The 13,030-nt window shown below is 40.0% G+C and overlaps 1 protein-coding gene across 8 annotated transcripts in view; it reads left to right on the top strand.

The window, feature by feature from the left end:
- The window catches only part of TBC1D1 (TBC1 domain family member 1), a 130,561-nt gene that overhangs the window by 7,510 nt on the left and 110,021 nt on the right, over positions 1-13,030 (top strand). For 7 of the 8 annotated variants that reach the window (XM_013949504.2, XM_013949507.2, XM_013949505.2 and 4 more), the window contains exon 2: positions 406-921. The exons of the other annotated variant lie outside the window; for it this stretch is intronic. In XM_013949504.2, coding sequence (XP_013804958.1) covers positions 505-921 — 417 coding nt within the window. In that variant the 5' untranslated portion in view covers positions 406-504. The remainder of the gene's footprint in view (positions 1-405; positions 922-13,030) is intronic. 8 annotated transcript variants of the gene reach the window in all.

Below are 13,030 nucleotides of genomic sequence, written 5' to 3'. Positions count from 1 at the left end.
CTGACTTCAAATGTCCTGGAGGTTATAATAGCTAACCTGAGTTTTTTCTGTGGTAATAAGATTGAAGTAGCTACATGCGTGCAAACAGGAACAGACTAGAAAGAAGGTGCATTTTTGAGTGTAATTAATCATTAGATGATTAAACAAGGGTTGTAAGAGCAACTTTTAAATCTGGACTGACATTTTTCCAAGCAATGTGTTTTAGTGCTATTATGATCATCGGACCTGAAATAGTAAGATCCAGTGTAGGGAAAACATGTATTTAGGTAGATTATGGTAGATGATCAGAATCTTCTGATCTTCTGATATTAATCTATTAAATATTTTTATTGTTGACCATTCATTTTTAATAGGAAATCTAAGCAGTTGTTGCAGCCCTTACATAACTATTTTTTTTCCTTTCAGAATTCCTCCATTCCTTAATTAAAGGAACTGGCCAAATATCATCATTCCATGGACCTGAAATATCGGTGAATTATTCTAGCTTCCCTTCAGGGTTGTAAAATGGAGCCAATAACATTCAAAGTTAAAAAATATCCCGCATCTAGTGATCTCTCAGTGAATTTCAGTCTGCAGCTTGTTGGTTCTCTGCCAGTGCATTCTCTAACCACCATGTCAATGCTGCCTTGGGTTGTGGCAGAGATCCGGCGGCTCAGTGTGGAGTCTGCCAAAGAAGAACCCAGTGCCAGCCAAATCCGGCTTTATGTTTCACCAGCAAGTCTGCGCTGTGAACCAGACACAGGGAAAAACCAGCAATGGGATCCTTTGATTTGTTCAAGTTTGTTTGAGTACAAGCCACAGCATGTCCACAAGTTGATTCACAACAGCCATGATCCAAGCTACTTTGCTTGTCTGATAAAGGATGGAGCAGCAGATCAGCAAAGTGTCTGCTATGTTTTCAAAGCTGATGATCAGACAAAAGTAAGTAAAAAGAAAAACCACAAGCAACCAACCCTCAGAATTATACTTACGAATTTGTTCTTCTTTTATTATCAAGTTTTTTACAGCGTGTGATGGGAATGTGGAGAAGTCAGCATTAGCTCTTTTAAAATGGAGTTACTTCTGTGCTGTTTGAAACTTCAGTGTAAGATCGTAAGGTGGTATTTACAGTTAAAGACTGGATCTCTCTAAAACTCACCAAAAGGTTTCACTTCACTTAATGTCAACAGGTGTATTGAATTTGAACTACTCAATATGTGAAGTGAAAGGTGTGTAAATCTCTTGCAGGATCAGAGCCTGCATTTCAATGGGTTAGAAAATACTTTAGTTAGGGTTACGGGCTGAAATCTTGGCCCTCTTTAAGTCAGTGAGGGTTTTTCTGTTGATGTCACTAGGGCTAGGATTTCACCCTTTAGTCACTGTGAACTTTATCTAATCCTAAAGTCAGACCTCTCAAATTTCTGTTTTCCTGAGCGGAGACCTATGTGACTGGGAAAAAGAGGTGCCTTCTTCCTCAGGAGGTGGAGGGATGAGGTGGAGTCTTGCTGTGCAGTGCACCTCTGGCCCCCAGAAACTGGGGAAACCTCATCCTGCCTCTTCAGTCCACAGAGCCTGGCACATGGTGTCAGAGAGCAGACGAGAGGTGACAGCACAGAGCTGCAAACCCGATGTGCAGGCTGGCCGCTGGGGGTTGTGAGACAGGGCTCGGCTGGGCGAGTCTCACGCTGTGGGTGACATTTGGCTCAGTCTGCGTTTCGCACGAGTAACTTTTGGCCTTGGTGGAAAGGTTGCAGCATTAAAAATAGTCTGTTTCTTCTTCTCTTGTCTGAGAGCAATGTGAGACAAGGAGTCTGATGAGTGAGTAAGGTGAGCAAAATTTGGCACAAGGCTGAATGATAGGTTGATAATCTGCTGTGGGCAGAGCAGTGGCATGTCCTGCACCACGTGAGTGTAGACTCTAGTTATGTCAGAAAAGAGCATGTTGCTAGATGCTTCTTGCTCGACTCATAGGAGAAGTCCTGCTGAGGCACCTTGGAGGTATTACGTAGTGCATGTGGGATTTATGCCTTCCCACCCAATAGCAAAACATTGTACAGTTCCAGATCTGTGGTCTCTGGCTTAGAGCTCAAAACATATGGAAAAAGCTTTAGTTAAATCCCCCTAGATAAAAAGGCAGTTCAGTAAATAGAAGGCAAATATGTTGTAAATCATAAGCATTCAAGTAAGAGATCCTGTCAAGTTAAAATGTAGAATACCAAATTTATGTATGTAAGGAAGTAGAAATAAGGAATAGATGTTTTAGGACTTGGCATTGAATAGAAGCTGTTAAATGCATTTTGCATTTCACTTATGTGCTTCATTTTGTGGCTTGTGATTTTACAGGATTATGGTTAGTAAGCAACACTGATCACCTGCAATACATTTTCTTTTGCTACAGCAGATTGAGAAGCAAGTACTTTTTCCACGTTTGATCACATTTTAGACCTGTTTGAAATGAAAGAGAGCAAAATAAGTGTCTAGTTAAATTTTCAGCTGTGTCTACATGTTTTTGTATAGAACACAATTTCTGGGTGCCTATTTTAACTGTCTAGCCCCAGATCCACACAGCTATCTGTCCTTTCGAAAACTACTCTCCCCCTCAACAGGAAATTGAATTCTAGTAATTTAACTTGCCTTGATTGCAAGGCTGTTTCTCTTGACTGTTCTGCAAGCTAGGTTCCTAAGTAGGAGGGAGACATCTAACCAGCATTTGTGGACCTGTATTCTAACAGCAGGATGCTGGAAATGCCAAAATCTCCAAAAGTCAAGCCTGGGGCAATTTACTGAAATTTGGTGTCATTTCTGAATAATCTACCTTTTAAGTAAGTTACTTATGCTTTACAGGGTTTTGTTATTCTGCCCTGAGTACTTTTATGTAAATCCAATTAGCTAATTAGTGTTTGTGAATTTATGAAGGGGAGAGAACCGGTTACATGTCTTGCAGATACCCAGCTTGGAAGCTTAGGAGTGTACTGGATTTTTTTTGTTATAAACTGAGGGAACTGTTTGTTAAAAGTGACTGAGTTGGGATGAAGAATTTAGCACCAGGTTGCTGCAGCTTATATTCACCTTCAGAAGAAACAAATCTTAGAAATCAGACTTTTGCAGCCTGTGTGACTCAGCAGACTGTGCTGTCCTTCTTGCTCCTAAGGACTTCTTTTCAGGGTCTGCAACATCTGTTCTGAAGAATCAAGAGCAGTCTTCCAGACTGAACTGCATTGTCAGGGTTACTTTCCCCTCTGTTGAGCTCCTGGTAGACAAAAAATGTTTATCATATTTTTTTCCATTAGCTTTGGCTATGTAAAAGAGCCACTGTAGTCCAGGTAGGTTTAGTCACAGAGTTTAGGTGCTGATAACAACTCTTTACCCAGTGATCTTCAACTGTCCTACTTTTGTGATAATTGCACTTCATTTATTTTTATTAAAAAAAAGCAGGTTACTGTTTATAATATATTGCAAACTACAAGAGCTGCAGTTCTTTGTGTTTTCATAGCTAAATCTGTGGTAGGGCTATATTTGATACAGAGTTCTCAGATTAGCTCAGATCTAACTGAGGATTTGAAGTAGAAGAAGGTAATTTTGCTTTTGAAAGTAAGTTCTGAGTGTATCTCCACATTAGGATAAGTAGAATGAAAGAGAGCAGAAGGATGTCTATGGGAGAAGTAGGCTAGGAAGATTAATATATTAAGAGGAAATCAGGTAAGTGGAAAACTGGACACTGAAGGCCTTTGAGGAGGATAACAAGAAACTTGAACTTGTTGCAGACAGAGAAATAGCAGTGGAGGTGGTAGAAGGTACAGAAAACCATGAAATAGTCAAACTTCTAGCATCAGCATTGTAGAGAGACTGGAGTTCATTAACTGTAGTTGTATTCCTTTATATACACATACTGAGCCTGAACATATACTCGATTACTGAGAGATTCTCTGTATAGTAAGAAAGCATTTTGTTAATGGGAGACAATTTTTTTGCTGGGTAATTTTTAGCTAAAATCTAGGATTGGTGGGTGTGGGGGGATGTATGTGATGTTTTTTCTGGATAGGAACACAGGATTGTCAGGTTCATTGTTATTCCGTTACCAACGTGTCCTCTTTAGAGAAGACATCAGTAGGCAACTAATCAATGCTAAAAAATGTCAGGATTCTTTGCTAGGAATTCTTTGTGCTGCTCCTTTAGAAGTGAAAGAACGGGCAGTGCCCTGTTATGATATTTGTCTTCACTCTGTAGGATCTTGTATAATTATTTCCATTGCATCATCATGGCAGTATATGGCTCACTTTCCCTGCTGGGCTGTATCAGTAAGTAGGGAAGGATGGAGGAAGCATTCCTGGCAAACTGCTGCTTGGCCCCGTACTTGAAGACAAGCACATGCACATAGAGATCATTCCACTCCAGTTAGTACTAGAAGGAATTTTGAGGGGTTTGCACTGCCTAGGGACAGCATCTCTCATGGATTAGAGTTCTCCTTTCTAAGCAGATCCGTCATCTATGGGACTTGGAGCCTTCCTTCCTTCCTTATCGATAATCCCAGTAAGTTTCCACTTGTCAGAGATAGTGCAGTTTCTTATCCCTTCTCTCCCATTCTGTGGGGATTCTGATGTGGTTTCATGATTGAGAAATTTCTGCCTGATGATGGAGCTGAAGTGTTAATGCATATTCTTTGTGGGTGCTCAAGAGTGGAGCTGGATTAAAATATATTGCCTGGGGGAGCTGGCAAAGACTACTAGCAGGTCATAGATAGGGACTGTGCATGCCATGTTGAGTGGTAGGAAGCTGCAGCCTTGCTGAACAGCTTGGCTGGAGCACTCGGGTGCTATACAAGTGTAATGGCTTGAACGCAAACATACTCATTACCAGCCTGTGTTATGGAAAATCAGGCTCGCCGGCCTCCATAACAGGGTCCGACCCTAGGTTCCTGCTGAGGCAGAAGTTCGAAGTCAGATTGAAGAAAAATAAAATTTAATGACATACGTGTGGTAATTACAGCTCGAGCTGGGTGCCTCCGAAGAGGGACCCCGAACAAAGAAATCCCTGGGCAATTATACCCTTACAATCTAAATTCCCCACCCCTTAAGCGATAGTTTGGACCAATAGTAATAGTTAGGTCTCGGTTCTTCCCCTTCTTCCTTGGGCCCCTTTATTGTCTCTAGGCAGGCCGCTGCTTATCTTCAAGGTTGGCTACTCCTGCTGTCCGTGTAACTTCTTTATCCCTCCAGCTTGAACCGGCTCTGGGGCCCCCTTTTACTTATCTAAGTAAAAGTTCACAGCAAGTTCACAGCCTGAGGCCTAAGGCTTCAGCAAATTTAGCTACTAATGCTAAGCAAGTTATGCTAAGCAATTAATTCTAGACAGCTTCAGTTCAATATTCTCTAACAGCCTGCATGTCTTCCCAGTAACCTCCGGTGTGAAATTTAAGTTTGACAGACATGTGATGATGTTGGCATCATGGCTGTTGAAAACTATTTACATTAAAAAACTTTTGTGCTTTTTATTGTCCTACTCTTTGAATGTGGTGGTTTGAAAGATACAGTGTTTGGAACTGTGGGTGAAGCGTGCGATTCCCTTAGTAAACTCATTCTCCACAAACACAGCTCCACTTTCTTGCTATATGACCCCTTGCTTAATTGACTCTGAGGAATGAAAGAGAAAGATAAGGAGAAGCTAACAGAATATTGTGGCAGGATACCAGTCTCCCAAAAGTTACAAAGTTAGCCAAAGCATTCCTGAAATTCAGTTAGAAAAGTAATTCTGTGCCCCATTATGTTGATCCTTCTTTGGTGCATCAAATGATTTGTTTTACTTAGCTATGTTTATTCCTATCTGATGGTTGGTTGGGCTGGCAAATGGAGTACTGGTGACTGTAATTTATCTGATAATACCCTGGGCCAGTTTAGATGTAAGGCAAGCTAGGCTTGTTCTGTCCTTTCTTACATTTTTATATTTATTTTAAATAAAGAATAACAGCTCTAACATTAATGGTTTCATAGAAATCTGAGAGATGACTCAAGAAGTGAAGGGCTAACCTATATTACAAATATGTACTCTGGTTTGAATTTACTGACAAGGCTGACGTCACGAATTGCAGTTGATAATACAGGGTGAAAGTTGGCAGATGACACTGTCACCTTTATCTAGTGAAGCAGATGCTCAAAACGTTTGGAAGTTTTTCTTTTTCCTTCTGTGATACGAACTGGAGGTTTATAAGATTTGAGAGAGATTATTAAAACTTGAGCCAGATGTCTTGTAAGAAGTATTTATGTAAGATTATCAGTGACTTATGCAGAGCTAGGATATGAAGAAATATAAGATGTTCAGTTTGGATTTTAAAAGGGTTAAGGTCAGTTCTTATTTTTTTCAGAAGTTTGGACACGAATTATCATAACAACCTGTAATATATACTTGTGTTTATCAGAATTGTTAACACTATAATGGGAAAACATTGGACAGAACTATTCCTTCCTATTTTGTAGAGAAATACTGCTCCTGATTTGAGCAGGATCATAGATGCACAAGACATGCACAAGTCTGCTTGATTCTTCCAAATCTTCACTCTGAAGGGTCAGACAGCAGGGACAGCCCTTGGCCCAGGAGTTGGGCTTACATCAACTGCAGGAATGTCAGCGTGAGAGGGGCAATGTCTGTGCAGTAGTGGCCGACAGAGACTCCTGCCTGGGACCTGAGACTGCTCTTTAAGTGCGTGGCACTCATCCCATCAGTTTCAGTGGTGCCAAATCTATCCCATAGTAGGTGCAGATAGGCCACATCTCCTTATACTGAGGCACTTTTAAAAATGTAACATTTGCCCTATTGTTGTGTTATTTGGTTACACAAGTGATCTCTCCTTTTGTCAGAGGTCTTTATTTTTTGTCACACCAATTGCATTAGCAGTCACTTTACCAAACTACCTTTTAAATAACCTTCACCTACTTTTATGAGTTACAATAGTTTATGCACTTAAGTAGATCATGCTGTATTACCTGGAATGCAGTACACTTTGTTATGTGGTTTGTGATCTGATTATGTACTGCAGAAGCTGGTTTCAGATAATTGAGACTTATGTTCTCTGTGAGGCTGCACAGAGCTGAAGTTGTGAGTGAACTTCACATTATTCATCTATAAAAGGAATAGCAAAAGCCCAGTGAACTCCAAAGCAGTTGTTGTGAGGCTTAGCTTCATGACTGAGTATTCTTACACAACTTATTTTTGTACTGGACTCTAAAGTATGGCCTCACTAAGTATCCTTTTGTTAAAAGGACCACTTCCCTTTATTAAAGGAATTCAGGGAAGGTAACTGTAAAAATAGAGGTGATCTTTTTCTACTTTGAGTTATTGCTTGATGAGCCTAGGAAGATTAAAACTTGACTTTTTTTCTTTAAGCATAAAACTCCACAGAAGCAAAATGGAGTAGCTGGATTTACTTCAGTGCAGCTGAGAGCTGCATTTGACTGTATTTGCTCCCTCCTGTTCAGATGTGTCTGTTTTTTTGATGAAATTTTCTTAATTGCAAACCACTACTGCTGTTTTTTTGATTTAGGAAGCATCTCCCCATCTCCCCAATGCTAACTGGAGAAATTCATGTAAGAAAAAAGGGAGAAGGCAAAAAAAAACCCAAACAGATGAAGGATCAAATACATATTTGTGCGCATATATAGTACAGTATATAAAGTAGATCAAACTTTATCTCTGTAAGTCTTAATAGAGTATCCTATGTAATGCAAACAGCCAGCTATGCTTTAGCCACTGTCACAGAGTAAACAGGGTCTACACTGATCCTGAGCCTGCAGCATAACTGTGACTGCACCAGCTCTGTGCTTGAAATCTGTTCTGAGGATTTGTGTATGTCAGTTCCCTTTTGTTTTAGGAGGCTTTGGCAGCCAATGACCCTGTTCCTAGCAGCATTTATCCCAAGCCTTTATGAGGTTCTTGTAGCTACTTCTGCTACAGAATGACTATTAAGAACTCTTAACATTACCTCCAGAGTATAATATTCTGTATCCAGTGACATTGTTTTAGGACTTTTCAATTTAAATAATATTGACAGTAACTGTATGTTACTTAATCTGTTATGCACACCTCATTTTAGAGCCAAAGGTCATGCCAAGATTATTCATTTTTCATTTACTTTTTTTGTTGTGGATTATAGCAGAAATACAGAATAGTGGAACTGAAGTTAAAAAATAATTAACAGATTTGTGATGACTTCTCTTTTGACTACTAACCATTACTTTAGTCTTACAAGGTCTGATGCTGGTGGTTTATGAAGTTCAGTACAAGTAATGGGATTGATAGGCCTTAATATTCAAGCATCTTCCAGTGTTGCAGTATAGTTTTCTTCAGAAATTTCTGTTTCACATATAGAGAAACTATTGTCTCCATCTTACAGACTGGGAAATGGAGTACAAAGAGATTGAGACCACAAAAGAATTTAGGTACCAGTGTCTGACAGTGCAGCATTCAGAACCCATGCCTAATCTCGCAGGACATCTCACGCTTGCACTTACATTTTTCATCAGTAAAAGTCCCTAGATGTGTGCAATTAATGTGCATGCCCAGAACTAATTCTGTCTTGGAAGGATCAAGTGGTTCTATGCCTATCTTCCCTCTGCTGGGCAAAGACTCCTAAATCTCCTGTGACTGATCTGATGACACTGAGCACAGAATAGCCATGTAACCTAGTGACTGGAGCATTTGTGTGGGAAGAGGCAGATCTAGCCTGCCCAGGGAAGCTAAAACTCTCCTGCTACCTTGTCAGAGGAGACTGCCCTGACTTCCATGCTTGGATTGTGCTGAGGGGCATCACATGTCCTTCCTGTTTAGAGGCAAAACCCAATAGTGTTGGAGATTGAAAACATGTACCTAGAATAGTCACTCAGAAGAAGGGAGTCTTATATTCTAGCCTGTTCTCCTCAGGAGCACGTATGAAAATTACAGTAGCACTGAGAATTTGAGCTTGATTTTCTGAATTGCAGACAATGTCCTAAAGATTCCTTTTTTATCTCTCTTTGGAAGGCAATAGTGAGCTACTGCAACACGAGCAGAATGTTCCCAGCCAGCTCTGCTTTTGTTGCTTTTTTCCCCATTATTAGAATTGTCTACAGGCTTTGGGGGACTTCCCTGCAGAATTTTTCCCCTTAGGTGCACAGGTTTCTGTGCCGTTCCCCATACCTCTGGGCATGAAAATGTTTGTGTTGCTTGTGCTGAAAATCTCAGTGAGGCTTTCCACACACTCCAGCATGTTCAGTGTACTTGGGCCATAACATTATAGGCAGAGTGGCTGAAAAAAGCCTTTGTCTTAAGAACTATAGTGTTTAAGAAGATATTTATGAGTTCTTAAGTGTTGAAATGATAATTGCACTGTTGGGCAGTGAAATGCAATCATGTATGGCATTGGAATATGGAAGCAAATGACTACAGGAGGAGACCGAGTATATGTTCCATATGCTTTGCTAAAGCTCTTCCATACTGTTTGAAGATTTCTTGTTCTATGAATTCTGTGTGCAATGATTAAGGTGGAACAGGAGGGAAGATGATGATAGGAAGGGAGAGAGCAAGGGAGTATATCAGACCAGATGTATCTTGCCTTTTTTCAAGCTCTCATAAGTCTTAATTTAAGCATAGGGATATAGAATTGGTGCATAGGATTCAAAGAGGCCACTTGTGTCATCAGATTAAGTGCCTGCTTTTGCGGGCAACCATGTTAAAACAGTTTATTTGGAATAACTCTATGAATTACAGTGAGTATTTGGGCAGTGGGCCAGATTCTTCCTCTGCCTTGAATCATTTGCTCCATTCCATGTATGCAAAGACCATAAGCCTTTATGCACGGAATATGCATGCTTGACAGGTAAATTAAGTGGTGTACAATATATACCATATGCGTAACATGTCACTTCTGTGTTGCCTTCTTGAAACCTCTACCTTGTGATTCTACTCCTGTGGAAAGATCCTTAGGGCCTGTCAATATGTGCTCACATTTTAAAGTCCTGAGGTATAAATTACCTTTTTTTCCCTTAGATCTTCTATGAAGCACAGCTTAACTGGTCTGATTCTCTACATATCTCCAAAGAGAAGCTTGGTCTCTCAGTTGCAGTTCCATAACCTCTTAACCTAGTCTGAGTCCAGGTTTTGGTGGTCCTGTACTCCCCTGGTTGCTGACTCGCACATTCCCACCTTCTCCCTTACCCTTGTCTTATGCTGTGGTATCACTCAGTGAGCCAGTTCAGGGAAATGTAAATATTCCAAAAGGAAAACATGATATGCTTTCAATCAATTTAACATCCTGAACCCGACCACAGTACAATTGAGAGCACCTGTCAGTGTCAGGGAGAAGCAAGGCCACACTGCTTGGAGTAGGGAGAAGATGGGACTTCAAACCCCTAATATGGTCAGTCTTAAACTGCAATGGAGTTACAGTTCAAGAGTAAAGTCTAATGACACAGTGAGGAAATCCAATAGCTATCCTCTGTCAAAAGAGGCAGTTCTGTTATTCTTTCTTTTCTCTTCTGATCTATCCCTTGACATATATTCTCAGTGTTCCTCACGTGCTGGCACTGAGGTTTGTCCAGCTCTGTGCTGAGCTGCTTTAGGGGCTAAACTAGCTGAAAAAAACAACACTGTAAAAAAAGTTTCTTTCTGCTCTGAACCAGCTCAGTGGTTGATCACCTTAGGTGCTTTGTCAAATTCAAAGTTGACGCAAACTTGGAATCTAAAATGAAGAAAGTAAATGCATAAAGTAAGTTATTTGGGACAGTTTGTTCTTGATACTTCCACAGGCAGATGGCTGGAAATAGAGCAGAGCACCTACTCCAAAGGGGTTGGGCTGTGTAGCAGGAACCCTGATGCTGTTTATTTGTATAGTGAAATGGATCTACAAAGTAGGACTGTGCGTGTGGAGGTGTACTGGTAGACTTGCAGACTTACTTGGTCTCTGTACAGGTAACCTAAAGCCACTTATGCCTTGGAAGAGTCACAGGCTTTAAATCTACCTTCCTGGCATGTGTGGGAGGAAATCACTGTGTAGCTGCCCAGTGAGTCCAACGATGGAGTAGCCTTGCTCTGAAAAGGCATAAACAGCATGGGGAGAATCTGGCTGCTGGTAAACATCTTCTCGCAGCCTTTTCTCCGCTGCTGTTACAGGTGTGATGATCGGAATGCAGACCTTTTAGTCCATTTCCATAATTTACACATCATTGCCTTAAAGTTACTAGTAAACCTGTCTCTGAAGGGTTGAATGTGTTGTGAAAGACTCGTATGACAACCTCTTTGTTTTTGTGGCTTTAATCTCACTAATTTTCTGGTACTAATCCTGTTTATTGCCTTTTCTCAGCTGGACTCAGTTTTTTTGCTTTGCTGAACAGTGCCCTCACCAGGAAGTAAGTTAACCCTCTGTGACCAACTTCTAAAACCTTGCCAGAGTTTTGGTGATGTTGCTGTCTTCAAATTTGATTGAAATGCTTAAAGTAGCTTAGTGTGGAAGATGAATGTGGAAAATTTTACAGTTTTTTGGGATCCACACAGTTCTCAAAAAGTGAAATATAGGTCTCCAGGAGAGAGGCTATATCTATCTGTGTTTTACCTCAGCACTAAGCATGTTAGGTTCCCCAGCTTCACAACGGTACCACTAACAGCATACGTCAGCAGCAGAGTTACTCAGCTCCCCTTACTGTAGGGTAGCAAGTCTGACTTCTGCAAAGACATTGGATGCAGTATGGGTGAAAGGAAGTGCATGTAGCTGTCTCCTAGTCTCCTTGCAGCCTCAGCCAGCGGAAAATTCTGGGCAAACAAAAAAAGAAGAGAGAGGAGGGAAAAAAAAGTATGAGTTGTGTCTGGGCAAAAGTTCTGAGTGACAAAGAGTATGTCTCCAGAAACCTAGGTTGCATCTGCACAAATACAGAATTAGCAGTTCATAAAATACTGTTTGATTGACTTCAACACTTCTTATTAAGCTGAATGTATAATACTGTTAAAGAGGAATAATTAATGTTAAAGGAAGTCCATTGTGTTTTCTGCAGTTACCCTTTGCTGTGGCTTAGTAAAGTTAATTTAAGACTAGAGGACATTTGGAAGAATGCTGCCCTATTGAACTCCAAACACAAGTCATAAAATCTAATCTGGTTTTAGTAAACAGTTTTTATTTTTCATTTAATTGATGATCTTAAGGATGTTAAAGTATGTACAGCTGTGATGTTTTAAAATTATTTTTGTGGATATAGTGCAGTGATAGTTATATGTAATTTAAAGTAGAAAGGAGTATATTTTAGAGGGAAAAAATAACTGCCTTGGCTAAGGACAGTTTTCATAAAAATCAGTCTCATGTCTAATACAGTGTTAGTTTTCATAGCACATAGTACAGTAACATATTAAGAACAATGCAATTTAGTTGGTGAAAAATAGCATTTAAAGCATTTACAATCTGTTTTAAACATGTGGGAAGATAGTATTGATCAAATATATGAAAAAGCAAAGGCCGTATCAGTCATGTAGGTCAGTAAAAACAATCTGTCCAGACAGACTCAAGAGTGGTTCTTGCATGAATCAGATTGTAGGACTGGGTCCTATATCAGTAATTTTTTTCCCCTCAAGTCTAGTAAAAATAAAACCTTTCTATTTTCTCAGTTACACTAATTTCTCTGAAAAACTTGAGTTTTTAGCTCTCTTGGAGATACTTTAACATATACATAGAATTAATGTTCAGGCAATTATATTTTCTTTTCTTCAGATTTAAAATGGCCTTAATGGGCAAATTAGAGCCTTACACATTAAAACATGAAGATACCAATTAATAAATAATAATAATGTGTAAATCACTTTCCTGAAATAGCTCCTATGTTCCATGCAATTGGCTTTTCATTTAGTTTTGCCTGCATCGGGCTGATATTTATGCTGTGCCCTCAAGGTCGTCAGATGGGGACTCTCTGATTGTACTGGAACAGAAACCCAAAGCAGAGGAGACATATATAATTGCTGTATTTACTTTAGCAGCACAATCTCCCATCCTGTTATATGTCAAAGTGAATAACAGTAACAAATCACTATCGTAAAGTCAGTGCTT

The sequence above is a fragment of the Apteryx mantelli genome, chromosome 5, assembly GCF_036417845.1.
Source record: "Apteryx mantelli isolate bAptMan1 chromosome 5, bAptMan1.hap1, whole genome shotgun sequence".
In the NCBI taxonomy this organism is placed as follows: Eukaryota; Metazoa; Chordata; class Aves; order Apterygiformes; family Apterygidae; genus Apteryx; species Apteryx mantelli.
The sequence above is the reverse complement of the archived record's forward strand: the minus strand, read 5'-3'. Positions and strand labels throughout refer to the sequence as shown.